The sequence below is a fragment of the Mesocricetus auratus genome, unplaced genomic scaffold, assembly GCF_017639785.1.
Source record: "Mesocricetus auratus isolate SY011 unplaced genomic scaffold, BCM_Maur_2.0 Super-Scaffold_15014, whole genome shotgun sequence".
In the NCBI taxonomy this organism is placed as follows: domain Eukaryota; kingdom Metazoa; phylum Chordata; class Mammalia; order Rodentia; family Cricetidae; genus Mesocricetus; species Mesocricetus auratus.
The window spans coordinates 40350456-40368822 of record NW_024429186.1 but is presented as its reverse complement, the minus strand read 5'-3'; the positions used below and the strand labels follow the sequence as shown (position 1 = coordinate 40368822).

General features: G+C 45.7%; 1 protein-coding gene across 1 annotated transcript in view; it reads left to right on the top strand.

The window, feature by feature from the left end:
* The window catches only part of Mthfd1 (methylenetetrahydrofolate dehydrogenase, cyclohydrolase and formyltetrahydrofolate synthetase 1), a 65417-nt gene that overhangs the window by 46323 nt on the left and 727 nt on the right, over window positions 1-18367 (top strand). Inside the window, exons 19-27 of the mRNA XM_040742889.1 lie at window positions 612-680; window positions 1563-1674; window positions 1767-1906; window positions 4621-4662; window positions 9426-9526; window positions 10337-10514; window positions 13024-13131; window positions 13587-13739; window positions 17148-17241. Of these exons, the coding sequence (XP_040598823.1) occupies window positions 612-680; window positions 1563-1674; window positions 1767-1906; window positions 4621-4662; window positions 9426-9526; window positions 10337-10514; window positions 13024-13131; window positions 13587-13739; window positions 17148-17237 (993 nt within the window). The 3' untranslated portion in view covers window positions 17238-17241. The remainder of the gene's footprint in view (window positions 1-611; window positions 681-1562; window positions 1675-1766; window positions 1907-4620; window positions 4663-9425; window positions 9527-10336; window positions 10515-13023; window positions 13132-13586; window positions 13740-17147; window positions 17242-18367) is intronic.

Sequence of the window (18367 nt, the reverse complement as noted above, 5' to 3'; positions counted from 1 at the left end):
GTTTTCACGGTTATGACGTGTTTTAGATTTTAACACCCAAACCTTAAATTTAGAAGCACATTAATGTTGAATATAAATTAGAACACCGCTTGATTTTCCTTTGCCATTGGTTTGCTCAGTGATGATTGAATCTCTTAAAAAGAGAGAGCTGGATTTAGGAATCGAAATTAGGCTTCTGGCTAGTATTTTTGCTTCAGCTTTGGGAAACATACATTGAATTCGATTCATACCCGTTCCTGCTCAGATACCAAAGTTATAAATAACTCATTGCTGGAACTAACATATCTCCTCTAAACTGGCCTAAATGGGTTCCCCACAGCAGCCAGCCGCAGAGCCTGATTGAGGCACTTGTTTCCAGCGCCGCATGCATTCTCAGAAATTGTACGTGAAGGCCATTTTCATTTTGCTTCCTCTCCCTGCCAAGATAACTGGTGCCTTCCTAGTACAGCCCGGAAAAATAAGCACTAAAGATGAATGGCTGAGATTAGGTGTAAGCACTAATTGCTCCAAGATGGTTAAAAGGAATGAGAGGCCCCGGAGTGCTGAATTTCTGTTTCGAGAGATTGGATTTCTGCTGGCACGAGTTGAGGACCCATGGGCTTGTCTTGCAGGGCGTGAGTGGGGCAGTGGCCGTGCTGTTGAAGGATGCAATCAAGCCCAATCTCATGCAGACCTTAGAGGTGAGCTGGGTAACTCTGGGGTCCAGAATTCAGTCCTCTATTCAGAGCCAAGAGACTAGAAAGCACACTTTCCTTGTGGAATGGACACCTTTCTGAAAGAGGGAGGGCTGTAGGTGCCACAGCACACACGTGGAAGTGAGGGGACAGCCTTGGGGAGTCAGTTCTCTCCTGGCAGTTGTACTCGGGCTTTGGGATTTGAACTCAGGTCCCCAGTGAGCCATCCTGCCATCCATCTCTTTTCTTTCTTTCTTTCTAATAGTTGTGGGGAGGGGTCTAAAATAATACAGAATAAATGGCTTTGGACTGGAGGTGTGTGTCAGTGGCAGAGCATTTACCTGGTTTGTGTAAGGGGCCCCAGGTTTGGTTGCCAGCACTGCCCCCAGAAAAGGCATATACCAGGCTTTATTGGATCACCAGTCCCCACATCGTAACACAGAGACTTGTTCTCCATTTTGAATGAGCAGCCTTAGCTTAGGCTTGTTTCTAGCCAGCTCTTTTTTAACTTAAACTAACCCATTTCTATTCATCTTTGTGTTTCCCTGAGGCTTGTTTACTTCATCTACATACTCTTCATCCTGCTTTCCTGGCTGGCTGGCTGGGCCCTGGCTGGTTGGCTGGCTCCCTTCTCTCTGCCTGCCAACCCCACCTATCCCTCCTTTGCCTAACTACTGGCCATTTTGTTTTTTATTAAACCCATCAGGCACAGGCAAGGTGAAACAGCAGCATATCTTTACATAGTTAAACAAATGATCTATTCCACAACAAAGGGACAGCTTGGTGTTTCTCCTATTGGAAATCTTTTCTCAAATTCTAGCTATATCCTAGTGTGACACCACTGTGAAGCCAAGTTGGCATTTGCTCATGATGTCATGGTTTCCACAGGGCACACCAGTGTTTGTCCATGCTGGGCCTTTTGCCAACATTGCCCATGGGAATTCCTCCATCATTGCAGACCGGATTGCACTCAAGCTTGTTGGCCCTGAGGGCTTTGTAGGTAAGTCCTGTGCATCCTTGGTAGATGGACTTGTGTTTCATTTAATGTCATGGCGGTGGTGGTCATTTCACACTTGCTCAATTTCCTTGTAGTGACTGAAGCAGGATTCGGAGCGGACATAGGAATGGAAAAGTTCTTCAACATCAAGTGCCGATATTCTGGTCTCCAGCCACACGTGGTGGTTCTTGTCGCCACTGTCAGAGCTCTTAAAATGCATGGGGGCGGCCCCACGGTGAGGACCAAGGACCAAAAGAGTGGTTATCAGGAATGTTCTAGAGGCTTAGAGGAAATTTCATGACTCATCCGGGGGTTGGCATTCCATTGCTCTTATTTATTCTCTTGATGGATAGAGAGTCAAAGCCAGAGATGGCCAGCTAACTGTGTACAGGCCACCTCACCTCAGGGACAGATCCCCTTGCAGCATCTTAAGGGAGCCCAAACTGGTTTTGTCACCTGCCTATCTACCTAAACCCCTCCAAGGGCTTGTGCTTGGCCTTACCAGTCAACCTTTATAAATCTGAATCTCATTTTCCTTCTTGATATCGACACTGGCAGCTAGCCAGAAAACACTGCAGAAACAGAAGTCAGCTATGAGCAGCAGTTCTTGCTGACAGGGCGCTGAGAGTCTGCCGTAAGCTGGTGGTGCTGCCTGAGGCAGGTAGCTCAGGGCCAGCGGCAAAGGGTGGGCTCACTCAGGATCACCTATATCCTGGACTTGATGTGTTTTCCTAGACTCCTATTGCTTAGAAACTATTCTTCTTATTCTAGTATTTTCACATTTCTTCGTTTGTTGGCTTGCTTTTTGAGGTAGGGTCTCACACTGTAGTCTGGCAATCATGGAATTCCCTCTGAAGACCAGGCTAGCCTCTGCCTCCCGAGTACTGGGAGTAATTGTAACAGCGCACCTGGTTTCACATCTTTTCTTCAGACTAAAATGTAATGCTGTTCAGCGGTCATTGTAATATTAAGTTTCTGTTCTTTGGACATTGGTATTATAACTTAGCGACCAAGATCTTGAATCTGTTTCTTGGTGCAGTGACATCCATTTGTCCTAATAGAGCAATTCTCTCAAGTGTTTTGAATTTTTTTTGTGTGTGTGTGTTTTCAGAATGGGGTTACACTGAGGATTGAACCCAGAGCTTTGTACATGCCTGACAAGTGTTTGACTACTAGGCTTCTTTGTATACTTATAAATTGCTGAAGGCCTATAAACGCTTTTATTTATATGAGTTACAGCTATTAATATTTAATATATTTGAAATTAGAGCTGAGTTGCACAGTAACAAAAATAGCTTTTTTAAATGGAAAGCAACTGTATTCTCTGAAATGAAATGTGGGCACTGTTTTCCCCTCTCTTCTGTGTCTGGTTCACTGGAGACATTAGATTGATTGATTCTCTTCTACACATGACCTTGTGATGTCGCAGGGCAGGTAAGCTTTGGAGAGATCATTGTCCACTCAATGAGAGTGAAGCCTCCATCATGGAAATCATTTTGGCCTTGGGGTCCTCCCTGGGAGGTTAGGTCCAGACTGCTCTGTGAAGGCACTTTGCTAACTCATACAGCCTCTCTCAGCCTGTGGTCTAGTTGCCCCGGAGATATGAAAGACTTGCCCCAACCTCAGACACCCATTTCTGTCAGAAACGCCGGATAGGCTGTCTGCAGATTCTAGCTGCCATTCCTGTCTCACACTCCAGTCACCACCCTCACACCATAGCATGACCAACTTGTCTGTGGCCAGTGACAGCTGGGAATAAAGCCCCACAAAGCCTTAACTGTACTAAAAACATTGAGTATGTTTGAGGGGAGGGGCAGATTATTTTTCCATTTTCTAACTGGCTTGTATAGTTCTTTTTTTTTTTGATTTTTGAGACAGGGTTTCTCTGTATTTTCTTGGAGGCTGTCCTGGAACTCGCTTTGTAGACCAGGCTGACCTCGAACTCACTGAGATCTGCCTGCCTCTGCCTCCCCAGTGCTGGGATTAAAGGCATGCGCCACCAATGCCCGGCACTTGTGCAATTCTTAAATGTGAGCTTTGTAGGTGGCAACATTTATGTTGCAATGTCCACAGGTTGAATGGGGCCTGTAATGATGCTGGTCCCCACCCTGGCTGTCCTGAGGGGAGGCTCCGCCTGTACAGCTGTCCCAGGAGCCAGACCTGTGGGTAGCTCTGCAGAAGGTCACCACTTCCTGTTTATCTTTCACGTGGCCTTTCTAGGATCAGAACACCGTAGACTGGACACACAGACCTCAAGTCTTCCTGAAGAGTAGAAGACCCAGCTAGAGGCTTTTGAAGCACTGTTGCCTACAGTGACAAGTGCATCAGCCCTTTGTATGTGTCATGCAGCAGGGCTGGCCCAGCTTCCAGATCAGGAGGCAGGCCCCTCCTCTTAGTGACACAGTGAGCTAACAGCTTTAGAGTTCACAAACCTCCCTTGCCACCCTCTCCCCCTTTTTTCCCTCTTGGGAGAGGGTCACATAGCCCCAGACTGGCCTCCAACCACTGTGTTGATGAGGACCAGAAGCGATTCTCGTGCCTGCGTTTTCCAAGTACTAGGGACTGCAGGCACACAGCGGCTGCTGCTTCCCTCTCGTTGTTCAGCATCCTGGGTCAGCCACCCTCCTGCCAAGTCGTGAGCTGCGGCTGCTCTTCACAGGCCTGACCTTAGGCAGTGACCTCTGCAGGCCTGGAGGCTGCCTTCCCACCGGTGTGTGCTTTATTCGGTGGGATCGCTGCCCTGCCACGAGCATATCCTTGTCTACCGTGGCCTTCGTCGCTAGCCCCTCCTGGGTTCACAAAGAACCTCCTCCTCCCAGCTGTGTGGTTCTGTGTTTTATGGTCTCACACTGCCAGACCTTTGGGCAGGAAATGGCTTCTTTCCCTGAAGCATGCGGCCGCTTGCCCGGCCCTGTGGGAGCACACCTGACTTTGTCTCCTTTCTTCCAGGTCACCGCTGGACTGCCCCTGCCAGAGGCTTACACAAAAGAGGTAACTACAGTTATTTCTGCTCCTGGTCCTAGGAAATCACACCCCAAATCAGCATGTCTTAATCTGGCCATGGAAAACAAGGCGGGAGTCACTGTGACCCTGGGCTGTTCCTTGGGGTTGGGGGGTGGGGATGACAAAGAAACAAAACAAAACAATGATGGTGTACTGGAAATCATATTACAGAAGTAGTTGTGAGTAGAATTGACAGGAAGCCATTGTCCTAGACCAGTGACTGGTTCTCACAGTTTTACTCCCTGGGAACATTTGCTTGTATCTGGAAGCTTTTTATTGCTTTTGTTAGAATTAGGGTCTTGTAATATAGGCCAGGCTGGCCTTAAACTCCAGCCCCATAAGAGCTGGAATTATATACAGAGGTGTTACCGGCATCTGATGTGTAGAAGCTGGATATTGTTGTTAACAGTTTACAGAATGTGGAGAGCGCCCCTACCTGCCGAACCCCACACCCCAGTCATCCAATGACAATAGTGCCAGAGTGAAGCCATACTCTAGACTGCACATTTCTTTCCTTCATTGGATTTCCTCCACTGAATAAGACCTAAATGCCATTTAATCAAGCAAGGAGAGTCCTTTAGAAAAAACATTTTCTCTACAAACCCAAACCTGAGTTATAGAGCCACTAAGTGTCCTGGCTGATTTTTGCAGGCACATCTTCCATAATCTGATTTGGTCTATTGGGCAGGAGCTCAAAGAACAGTTCTAAGCTCCTTTTTTTCATTCTGATATCATTTACCATCAAAGAAACATCCCCAGGGCCCTGTGAGTGGTTCCGTGGATATGATGCAGGGTCAGCTGCTATCAGTGTTGATTCAGTCTCTCCGTCCTTTGGAGGCTTTTACAGTGCCAGGCAGTGCAGGGTCAGTTGTACAGTCTCCAGATTAAGTTTGCAAAACTGACTGAGAAATAAGATGGTTGGTGCCTTGAATGTGCCTGCCTTCTGAGCTGTGGTTTGCCTTTTATGGTCATCTGGGTGACTCACGCGTAGGAGGGGAATTCACAGTTCTGGCCCTCATGCCTCGCCCAGCTTCTGTATCTAATTGCAGTGGCTGCCCCTAACTGGCCCAGCTGGTGTCTTTTTTATTTAAGAGATTCAACTTGTTTAGCACTGTTTCTCAGTTGGTCTTGTGTATGAATTGGTTTTTACGTGGCTAAAGGTAAAAATAATTAGAGTGCTCGTTAGACCATCAGATAACCCTGATGTCTGATTACAATTAAGGGGGGGATCTTGAACAGTGTAAGATCTTATTTGTTTCCGCCTTTAGTCTTCCTATTTTTCCTGCTTCTTTAGGCATCTAAAACCAAGAGGGAGGGGAAACTTCAGTTGGGATGTAAAATAAATAAATACATTTAATTAAAAAAAACAAGAGGTAATAGTGCTAGGTTTTCCTAGTGATGCAGCATGTTTCTATGAAGATAACCACACCTTGTTTATTTGTTTTTTTGTTGGTTTTTCTTGAGACTTGGCTTCACCTTATAGCTCTGACTAACCTGGAATTCAATCTGTAACCCAGGCTGCCTTGAACCCACAGATATGTGCTGGGATTAAAGGTGAATGCTGCTACACCCGGGCATATGTTTTATTTTTTTCTAAATATTTTGAGGTTATGGTTATTTTACTATGACTCCGAGCTGGGTCAGGCCCAGGGTCTCACAATTGCTGCTCTGCAGTCATCCCCCTTAGTGCATTTTAAAGGATTTGCCCTTCCCTTACAAAAATGAAATTAGACACTATAAGGATGTAAAAGAACTGGAGCAGGAGAGAGGGCTCAGGAGTTAAGAACACTGACCTGGATTCAATTCTCAGCACCCACACAGCAGCTCACAACTGTGTGTAACTCCAGCATCCGACACCCTCACACAAGACATGCAGGCAGGCAAAACACCACACCAATGCACATAAAAATTAATAAATTTTTTAAAAAGTAAAATAGTTATTGACCCCAACCCACCACCAAAAAAATTAGCTGGGGGGTGGTGGCACAGTCCTTTAATCCCAACATTCAAGAGGCTGAGGCAGGTGGATCTCTGGGAGCTTAAGAATAGCCTAGTTTACAGATCAAGTCCCAGGACTGTTACACAGAGAAATTCTATCTCCTTGAAAAAACAAACAAAGAAAGTGTAAAACGTTGAAATTCCTTTAACAGTTGGTACATATTCTTGTGACTGGGGAAGTAGCTTAGTTGGTGGTGTGGTTGCCAAGCCAACACAAAGCTTTGGGTGTAATCCCTGCTACTGCACAAGGCTGGGCATGCCTTTGCACTCCTACAATCCCAGCACTTGCTAAGTGGAAGTAGGAGAATCATCACAAATTCAGTGTCATCCTTGACTATATAGCAAGTTTGAGTCAAACCTGAGCAACATGAAACCCTATATCCATCCGTCTATCTATATCTGGATAGATAGTTTTAAATTGTTGGATACTCCTAGTGGAAGAAGAGAACTGACTCTTGAAAGTTGACCTTTGACCTCCAAACTCATACCCTGGCACAGGCAAGGGGACATATAAACACACACAAATAAATGTAGTTTGGGGAGGGGCAGGAGTGATTAGCTGGGCTTAATAAGGTACACACCTTCAATCCTAGCATTTGGGAGGCAGAAGAAAGCAAACCTCTGTGAGTTCAAGGCCAGCCTGGTCTACATAGTAAGTTCCAGGCCAGCCAGGGATATATAGTGAGACCCTGTTTCAAAAACCAAGAGAAAAAAATTTAAGAGAGTTGATTAAGCTGTGTAACTGTGCCTAGTACAGTGTACCTTGGACAGGACCATGGGTGTTCATAACATCTATATGATGGACATTTGTTGAGTGAGAGTGTGTGTGTTTGTGTTTACTCTCCTTGGCCAAATCTATTGAAGGATATAATTTACAATTTTTAATGCTTTAAGCAGTGATGCAGCAAACTTATTTAAAGGCATATTTCAAGCCAAGAACAGTGGCACACTTCTGTAATCTCCACATTCAAGAGGATGAGACAGGAGGATCACAACAGTTCATGAAATTTTATGAGATCTTATCACTAAATAAGTAAATAAGGGGCTGGAGCAGTGACTCAGTGGCTAAGAGCATTGACTCAAGAGGACCTTTTTTAAGATTAATGTATTTTGGGTGTAGGGATGTTTTGCCTGCTTCCGTATCTTTTGGTCCTCCTTAGCTTCGTGTCCTCGAGTGCTAGGATGGAAGACATGTGCTGTGACAACTAGTTCATGTGGGCTGAGGGTCACACCTAGGGCTTCAGGCATGCTAAGCAAGCACTCAGCTCGCTGAACTGTAGCCTCAAACATCTAGTATTTTATGTGGCTTTGCTGTTGTTGCTTGTCTTTGATCTATGTTTTTTACATGTATTTATGTGCACTACATTCATGTCTAGCTCCCCTGGAACTGGAGTTACAGGTGGTTGTTAGGACCCTCTGCAAGAATAGCCAGTGCTCTTAACTGCTGAACCATCAGACCCGGCCCTGGTTTTTCTTTTCTATTTTTTTTTTTAAGATTTATTTCATATACACCAGATTGAATTGTAGATGGTTGTGAGCCACTCAAGACCTCTGGAAGAGAAGTCAGTGCTCTTAACCTCTGAGCCATCTCTCCAGCCCCTGGTTTTTCTTTTATATGCTTACTTTAATCATGTGTCTCTGTGTGCGTGCATGGAGAGTGCTAAGGAGACCAGAAAAGGGTGTTCCTTAAAACTGAAGTTACAGGCTGTTGTGAACTGCCTGACTTAGATGTGCATCCAAACTTACTTCCTGTGGATGAACAGGAAGTAGTGCCCTTTTTATTTTTTATTTTTTAATTTTTTTTGAGACAGGGTTTCTCTGTGTAGCCCTGGCTGTCCTGGAATTCTGTAGAACAGACTGCCTCGGGCTCAGAAATCTGCCTGCCTCTGCCTCCTGAGTGCTGGGATTAAATGCATGGACCACCACCCCTGGCTGGTAGTAGTAAGCTATCTATCTGTCCAGTCCGTACTTGGGTTTTCCAAATAGTATTTGCCTTATTTTGTTAGCCTTGGGAAGACTCGAAGTTGAGTTCATTAAATACTCTGAAACTTCACTGACAGGACAGGTATTTATGGCCATTGGGTATTAATGCCTTTAGGGTTGAGCTCTGTGCTGGGTGGGCCATCTTATGATCAAATGATTTGCACAGTACTGAGAAGACTCCCATTGTTCTGTCATACTACAGGAGTTAATCTGATGTGTCAGCACACAAGTCACAAGTGTAATTTAAGTAGAGGTATCAAACTCATCCCCTTCAAACAACAAAGAGGGCATTAATATGTTGCATAATGATGTCCGATACCCCAGCTGTCATGTTTTAGCGGGTGTTGGTGGTATAGTGGTGAGCATAGCTGCCTTCCGGGTATCATATCTTTTCGAGGTGCAAGAGGACAGCTCAACTTCCCCCCAGTGCTATAGACAGGAGTGAGTCCCCTTTCTCCGCCAGCAGCAAGTGGACTGCACATCGCTGGCCCTCCTGCTGGCCTGCCTCCTTGCCCTCACTTTGAGTGTCTTCTGGCTCAAAGATACACTTGCCGTTTTCATTTTTATTTTATTGATTCACTCGAGATGAGGATTTACTGGTTACCCGGGCTGATCTCAGCTTCTCTATCCTCCAGCCTTTGCCTGAGTGCTGGGATTACAGGTGTGCCCTGCCATTCCCCTGGAGACAGCTTCTGTCTTCCAAAGAAGCAACAGCTGTTTTCATGTCTGCTGGCTTTGACCTTAATGGACCTTTTGCTGTTGTTTTGCAGAACCTGGACCTGGTTGAAAAGGGCTTCAGTAACTTGAGGAAACAAATAGAAAACGCTAGGATGTTTGGAGTGCCTGTGGTCGTGGCCATGAATGCATTCAAGTACGTGCAAAATACAGAGAAAGGAGGCGCGTAGAAAACGCCAGAAAGCACCAAGTGGTGCGGTGCCACGTCTAGCTTCGTTTCGTTCTTTGCTTACTGCTGTTGGTTATAGCTTGTGGTTTAGCCTGTGATGTGACAGGCACCGTATGTGTCACCGTAGACTTGCTGCCTCACTGCTGAGGTCCGGAAGTCAGAATTACTCCCGAGGGCCCTCCTCTCTCCTGAGCAGTGGGGAGAACACACAAGCTTGACAAGAAATGTTCTCTTTGGTCGTCCCAAGGCCTTTTGTCCTAACAGAGGAGCATAGCCTGCAGCATATCTTTATTTCACTGTGTCAGGTGGGATGTTATGTTGAGAGAGTGGAATGTATTGAGCTAGAAGTGTTCATGCAAGGGCTGTGTTGTGTGGGTTGCTTGGCACTTTAGCAGTGTTTAGGGTTTCAAAATAATGCCCTCACCACAGTGCAATGGAAAGAAGCAATTTGTAAAGCTGGTATTTACTGATTCCCAGTAGTGCCATGGAAATGTTCCAGATACTCTACAAGTATTGCTGTCTAACCCTCATGATGTCCCGGGGCAGCCCCGCTGTGACTCTTTCCAGTGTTTCCTTGTGGGAGCCAAATAAGTACAGATGAAGTAGCTGGCCAGAAGTCTCCCCAGCCCATTGGCTATAGAGCTGAGCTTGATATGAGTCTGGATTGAGTAGTGTCCGTCTTCCGGGCAGCATTCTGTGGGGCTTAATGGTGTATGTAAGATCTACTCTCCCTTCCCCACCACCTCCCATTCTCTAACATGAAGCCCTTGTATACAGGACAGATACAGACGCTGAGCTGGACCTCATCGCCCACCTCTCCAGAGAACATGGGGCTTTTGATGCTGTCAAATGCACCCACTGGGCAGAAGGGGGCCGAGGGGCCTTAGCCCTGGCTCAGGCCGTCCAGAGAGCGTCACAGGCCCCCAGCAGCTTCCGGCTCCTCTATGACCTCAAGGTGGGTTACTTGCTTATGTAAACAGAACCAAAACAGAAAATGAGTGTGTGTGACAATGCCTCAGTGTGGAACCCGCGTGTCGTTAGCAGCATCTACCTGTCGGTCTGATTCCCTTGAGGGTAAGTCACCCCAGCCACAGCCTGGACCCTCACAGGTGATTGGCTTGTTTGCAGGGAGAAAAACCTGGAGAGCTTAGCTCACACCCTGGCTTTTTTCTGTCCTTTGTGGGCGGGGCCAAGTATGTAATGCATTGCATTGCAGGCTTTCACAGTGACACGGCAGCTATATCTGGCTCTGGAAAATTTTCTGACCACTTCCCAGTAATAGAGCAAAGAAGAGTGTTCCCAAGCCCACTTCCTGGTGTAGTGTCACCCCAGGTTCAGAGAAGCCTTCCGAGCCAAAACCAAAGTTCCTCCACAGGCTTCATCCTGTTTTCCATCATGGGGTCAGGTGGCCTGGCAGATGCAGTTTATCCCATGGCACGCTGCAGTTACCTTGAATAATGCTGTTCCTAGGGTTGTATTTCAGGGTGTGATTGGTTGTTAGTCTGTCAACAGTAATTAGAAACTTTTGTTGGGAACTTGGTGTGCATTATACATCATTCTGCTTCTATCCTTCATGCTGTCTTTGCTTGGTTTTTCAAAGATGATCAGAGACTTTGGGGAATAGTCACAAAAAAAGAGTGGATTAGATGGCTCAGTCAGTAAAGTGTCTGCCACAGGATCGTGAGGACCCGAGTTCAGGTCCCCAGCACCATGTAAGAGCCAGATGTGGAAGTGCATGTCTGCAACCCCAGTGCTGGAGACATGTGTATCTCTAGAGTTGACTTTTCAGCTGGTGTAGCCCAATCAATGAGAGACCCTGACTCAAAAAATAAGCGCGCGCGCGCACACACACACACACACACACACACACACACACACAAGAAACCATTATTCTTGGGTTTTAACTTAAAACATTTCTGTCTTTCCTCTTTGCACTGTGCAGATATAATACATGGAGAGTTAATTAGCATTCTCCTGTTGAGCTTTGGTTGTGTAAATGGGCCTGAAAATCTGTTCGAACAATCGCCCTTCTAGAGAAATCCATAAACATAAATGCACACAAACAAAAAGCACTCACAGGGCCCTTCTCCAAACCTCTGTCCGCGGTGCCTGAGTCAGGACCCTAGACCTGGAGTGAGAGAACGGGGCCTTCATAAATAACGCTTTTCTAGTGGGAGCTCGCTCGCTCTGTGCTGGCAAACAGAAGGCTGCCACTTTTTGTACTCAGCATCTGCGCATCCTAAATCTCCCCTCAACCAAGTGTTTTTGCTTCTGAAGTTCTAAATGTGCCTTGGCATTTAACAAGCTCCAATTAGAAGATGCATATGAGCGACATCTGCAGCTTTCAAACACCACTACCGAGAACGCACTTTTCAAGGCCACTTTAGAAAGCGCTCTGGGAAGTGGTCACTATTCAGTAAAAAGTAAAGTCTGTGTTTTTATAGGTATAGTGTTGCTCTTTTTAAAATCTGCCTGATATACTCATTTAGCCTTAGTTGCCAAGGAGGAGAGAACCTCATAAGTGTAGTGTTTATATGTATGCACATCTACATATCTATGTGCATATAGAGACAATGACTTTGTATCTGTGAGATATGTCCCACTTAACCAAATCTGGAACTTTGAATAAAAATGGTTCTGGGTAAGATAGCTCAGTGTATGAAGCCATTTGTGTCCCTCTGAGTTCAGTCCTCAGAACCCACATAAGTTGAAGGGCATAACTGACTCCCATAAGTTGTCCTTTGGTCCCCACACAGAAGCATTGGGAAATGCATGCCCATATGCTAAACACATACAATAAATAAAGCAAGTTCTTAATTATAAGAAAATGTTTCTAACCCAGGCCTGGAAATGTAGCTTAGGGGTTGAGTGTTTCTCTACAACAGCTGCTCTCAACCTGTGGGTTTTGATCCCTTTGTGGGTTGAATGACCCTTCAAGAGGGATCACCTAAGACCATCAGGGAAAAAAATTTATATTAAGGTTGATAAAAGTAGCAAAATTACAATTATGAGGTAGTAACGCACATAATTTTATGGTTGGGGGTCACTACTATAACCTGAGGAACTGTATTAAAGGGTTGCAGCATTAGGAAGGTTGAGAATCACTGTCCTAGAAAGATATAAGACACTAGGTTTTATCCTCATCACCTCCAATAATCAAATTAATTAATGTTTGTGACAAAAAGCCATCTCAAGTTATTTGCATGCCTGTAGTATATGAACTGCAACTCGTATTCCTTTTGGGGACACTAACCTGTAATGTCCTTACTAAGAACCCTCATGTGTGTCTAGTCACAGTTCCCTTCTCGCTTGTACATCTGTTCCCAGTCGAGGATAAAATCAGGACCATTGACAGATGGCCTGGAATGTCCTTGCTAAGATCCCTCATGTGTGTCCAGTCCCAGCCGCCTTCTCTCTTGTGCATCAATGTGTGCAGTCACAGCCCCCTTCTCTCTGTGCCTCAGCTCTCCATTGAGGATAAGATCAGGATCATAGCACAGAAGATCTATGGGGCAGATGACATCGAGTTGCTCCCCGAAGCACAGAAGAAAGCAGAAGTCTACACAAAGCAGGTAGGTGTTCAGAGTCTGAACCCTGAGCTTTCCTCCCAGCCTGTGACCTCCTACACTCTGCTCCTCTAGGTAGCAGCCTCCAGTCCTGAATTCTGTGTTTACCTGCATGTAGGTAAACATCTAGGAAAGCCAGGAGGAAATATGGAATGATTTGATGAGATGCTGAGGTACCGCTGTAGTGCTCTCATCTCTGCTCCAGATGCTGTGTTTTATTGCTTATAAGGACGGAAATCAAAAAGTCATGTGTAGACTATTTGTAGACTATGTGATAACTCAGCTGAAGCGGGTAATAAGGTAGAGATGGGTATGCAGGGGGCTAGCCATCTCAGACTCTCATGACGGTATCCAGATGTTCTCCATTACATAACCAGTGTTTCTCCTGACAGTATCCAGACATTCTTCATTGCTTAGTCAGTGTTTCCTTTGTCGCTGCCCTATTCCCTTTTTCCCTCCAGGGCTTTGGGAATCTACCCATCTGCATGGCCAAAACACACCTGTCTTTATCTCACAACCCAGAGCAAAAGGGTGCCCCTACTGGCTTCATTCTGCCCATCCGTGACATCCGTGCCAGCGTTGGTGCTGGTTTTCTGTACCCTTTGGTAGGAACGGTAAGTGGAACCTGTTCATTGCCTCTCCTGAAATGTGGCACTTAGGCTGTCAGAAGTGCCAGCGTGCTATTAACCAGCAGAAAGTTGTAATTAGGACTACCCATGTTAGGCCTGGTACTGATACGGACCATGCAGTACCCATTCAAGTATAACACCGCACCTACCTCTATTGAATAAAATTGTTTCCCAGGGGCAGTTTGCTCTTGGTTGAACCCAGAATGGGTCTAATTGAGCTCAGATGATGCCAATATCCAGTCTGCTCTCTGTGTACATGATTTCAGCATCCACTAATTCAATTGTCTGTGAATTGACACTAGTAGTTGGGTATGGTGGCACAAACCTGTAATCACAGCACTTGAGATGAGTTCTGTTGTAAGTTTGAGGCCAACGTGGTCAACATAGTGGGTTGCAGCATGGTGAGACCCTGTCTCAAACAAAGCAAGCAACTCTCCCTTGAAGAGCCAGTACGCACTGTTGGGTATGTCTTACTTGCTGCTACTCTTTGAGTAGTCCATAATCCATGTGCCTTTCTCTCATTTTAACATCTCCTTTTCCTTTTAATCTTCTTGCTTAGGCTTATTTTAAAATATCTTTAATAAAATCTCTAACTCAGCTTCCAAAGCAAAATTGCTAGGGGGAAAAAGTGCCTGAATTGAGTGGATATAGATTTCTTAGCAGTTTTTAAATAACTTTGTGTGACAGCTGTTTATCTAGCTTTTAAATTGCATTAGGTGTTACAGGTTGTCTAGAGGTGATTCTGTGTACACAAGAGGGCATGCATAGGTTATGTGTCATATTAGACCATCTTAAGAAGGACTGAGTATTCAGGTTTGGAGATCCATGGCATCATAGAAAGCAACCCCCATGGGGAGAAATAGTTCTGTTTACTGTGCTATACAGATTAACCCAGTCCTCCCTGCAGCTCCAATGACAGAGGCTCTCCCATGCAGTGTCTCACTGGCAGACTTAGAGCTCCTCTATGTATGTGTGGCCGTTTTGCCGGCAGATATGTCCATGCATCATTTGTGTGCCTGGTGCCCAAGAAGGTCAGTGTGTTGGGTCCCCTGGAACTGGAATTACAGGCAGTTATGAATGAGATCATGCGGGTGCTGGGAATCGAACCCAGGTCCTCTGAAAATGCTTACCCACAGAACCACCTCTCCTTCCCATTAGTGTTTATACTTGAAATTCTGGTAGTTCACTGTCCTTGAAGTCAATTAAATACCAGTAGATAAGGCTAGAAGTGGTATTAAACTGTTATAATCCCAACACTTGGGAGGTGGAAGCAGAAGAATGGAGTTTTCACTGTACCCTAGACTGGCACCAAGCTTGTTATCCTCCTGCCTCAAGGGCTAGCATTGCAGATGCATGCCAACATGTCTTTTAAGCAAAATTAAAGTTTATTAAAGAAAATGTTATATTATAGATTTAAATGTGAACATTAAGAGAAAGAAAGAAACCAGGTGGTGGTGGTGCACACCTTTAATCAAAGCACTTGGGAGGCAGAGGCAGATCTCTCTGAGTTTGAGGCTAGCCTGGTCTACAGAGCTAGGACACACAGAGAAACCCTATATGGGGGTTAGGGGGAGAATAGGAAAAGGGCAATATTATGCACATTTCAGAGTAGGCAGGTTTTTTCAAGAAAGTCACCTTAATGATTCTTAGTAATTGTATTCTAATACTTTGTGGTGTCTGGGTGTAACTCAGTAGCTGAGAACTTGCCTAGCATGCCCAAGGGCCTGGGTTCAATCCCAGCACAGCACAAAACAATAACCAAATCCAAACAACCTTAGCGACACCTGAGTGCTATTGGAATTTCAGCAGAGTTCAGAGGGTGTGTGCATTCATGCATGCCTGTGTGTGGTATGTGTGTGCGCGTGCATGTGTATGGGGTGAGCGTGCACGCTTTCGCACATGTTGGGGGGTGTGCAAGTATTTGTGCATGCGTATGGGGTGTGCATGTGGGGGGGTGTGGTGCTTCAAGGTGACTGGCTTTTCAGAGTTTTGCATCTAGGTTTACATGTAAGTATACGTGCCATTGCTTGTTTGTTTGGGTTTTTTTTTTTTTTCTTTCTGATTGTCAGTGACTAGTGTTTGCAGGGGCAGATCTTCCTCTGAGAAAGAATAAAAGTACTGAAAATTCTAGCCATTGCTGCTCTAGGAGCCATCTCTGGAATTTTCTGCCAGCATTCGCATGCGTGTCTGGGCCAGTGTCGTCCATCCTTTGCCTTCCTAATGCCGTCTACTGGGTTGTTCTGGGTCTGAAGATCAGATCTGTCCTTTCCCTCCTTGTGCCCACACCTTTCTGCACTGACAGAAGCCAGTTGTTGGGTCCCTATTGCTCCCCTGGGAAACTGGTGCTCAGATGTCAGCGTTAAGTTTCCCTCGAATATTGACGTTTTGTGTTACAGAAAATGACTCATCCAGTTTATGACATTTTTATGGTGAAGTTTTAGAACTTCAATCTAAGCTGTCTTCCTTTTTGGGTCTGCTCTAGAACGACTTATGTGTATTCATTCTACATTCATTCACATAAGTGACGGGGGAAAATGCCACATTTTCGGTTGCAAGCCATAGAATTTGCAGAAAAGAAGCAAGCACAAATATAGTGCTGAAGACTCAAGTTTAGCTTTAGAAAGCCTCAGAGACCGTAAAGCCATGTAGGCTATATACAGAAATGAAATGTCTTGGCCCCAGTTAAAAAGATGTGGCTCATGATGTCATGTCACTGCAATCGCTGGAAGAACATTGCAAAACAGACGCCTCCTTTTGGCTGCTTTGTTTAGCTGTCTTGAGAGATGGTTTTGCTAGGCGGTCCTGGTTTGTGTTGAACTCACTGTGTACCCCAGGCGGGTCTGAAACTGTTGACAATCTGTCCTACCTCAACCTCTCCAGTGCTGGGATTACAGGGTGTCCCGCCTTCCTGTGGTCTTGTGAAGCTTGCTCACTGCCTCAGCCATGGACTGCTCAGCTTCTCCAGCACCTGCCAGTGCAGGTCAGGGACGGGACCATGCTCCCCTGCCACTTCAGCTACTACTGTCCTGCGAAAGCAGAGTGAGGCTGGCCTTTGGCTTGCAGAGGGACATGAGGGTTTCTAGCTGTTGATACCAGGATCAATGACTCGGTTTTTAATAAGTACAAGTACAAGTAACAAGAACATCCCCTTCGTTGATAACTTAAAAGGTGTGTCCGATCCTGTGGCTGCTGCAAGGCACAAAGGGGAAGTAAATCATTACATTGGGTGTGCCATGGTAAGCTGTACTGTTCAGAGGATGACTTGGCGCTTGCCTTCCACCCTGTGAGTCCTGGGGATCAAACTCAGGTCATCAGCCAGCAACAGGCACCATCGCCCACTGAGCCGTCTTGCTGGCCCCTTAAGTTCATTTGTACTGCTGTTTTACCTCTTAGATGAGCACAATGCCTGGACTCCCTACCCGGCCCTGTTTTTATGATATTAATTTGGACCCTGAAACCGAACAAGTGTCTGGATTGTTTTAAACAGGTGAGCTATTACTGGGTAAGAGTTTTCATGTTTGCTTTTTAAGATTATATTCATTTATTTGTTTCCTTCATGGGAGCAGGGGGGAATGTGTGCATATTGTGTCCTGGGGTCAGAGGGGTCAGTATTCTTCCACTATGTGGATCCTGGGTTTTCAGGTTTGGTAGCAAGTGCCTTTACCAGTTGGACTGTCTCTCCTGCCCTGCAAAAAATAGTTTTTCACTTTGAGATTATTCATGAATTCTAAGACTCAAACCAAGTCTACAAACACTCAAATTCTAGTGATTTCCAAATATTTCTTTGCCTATTTCACTGAGAGGAGGTAGTCAGGTAAGAGAATTAACAATAACCGATGGATGAACTGTTCATGTCTCAGTCTGGAAGAGTCCTAGTCACCATGGAGACCTGCAGGGGATGTTAATGTCCCTCTGAAGGAGCCCCAGGAGGCTTGGGGTTCAAAGTTGATGATCTAGTAGGAGCAGGAGCAGCCCCAAATCCATCTGTATACCTTGAAAAGACAGGTGCCAGATGGTGGTGGCGGCAGCGGCAGCAGTGCACACCATTAGTCCCAGCACTAAGGAGGCAGAGACTGGAGGATCTCTAAATTCAAGGCCAGCCTGATCTACAGAATGGGTTCCAGGATAGCCAGGGCTACAGAAGTCAAGCATTGGACTGATGCAGAGCCAATCTCCAGGAAAGCATACAGATACACTCACAGAGACATTAGTGGGGTAGTCATCCAGAAAGCAGAGAAGGAAGCAGAATCCCTTCTGGAGTTCTTGGGCCCTATGTAACAGGGCCCCAGGTACTCACCTGAGTGACACATTCAGTTCAGATCTCAAAAATGTCAAGCAGGCAATCATCCCTCTCCAAGGGATTAAAAAAACAGCCTGCCTGTGAAAGAATGAGCCTGTCTGGTACAGCCAGGGCCACAGAATGAGAGAACAGAATGCCTGTCTTATCAGCAATAAGGAGCTTTTAGGTGGCAGAGGAATGTCCCTAGGTATGTGAGGGGAAGATAAGCTTTCATGGTGTGTTTACCCCTGGCCAAATCTGCCAAGGAATTTTCGACAGGCAGAGGGTTGCCACCCCCCACTTCTGCTAGGAAGTTACTTAACAATGTAGTATA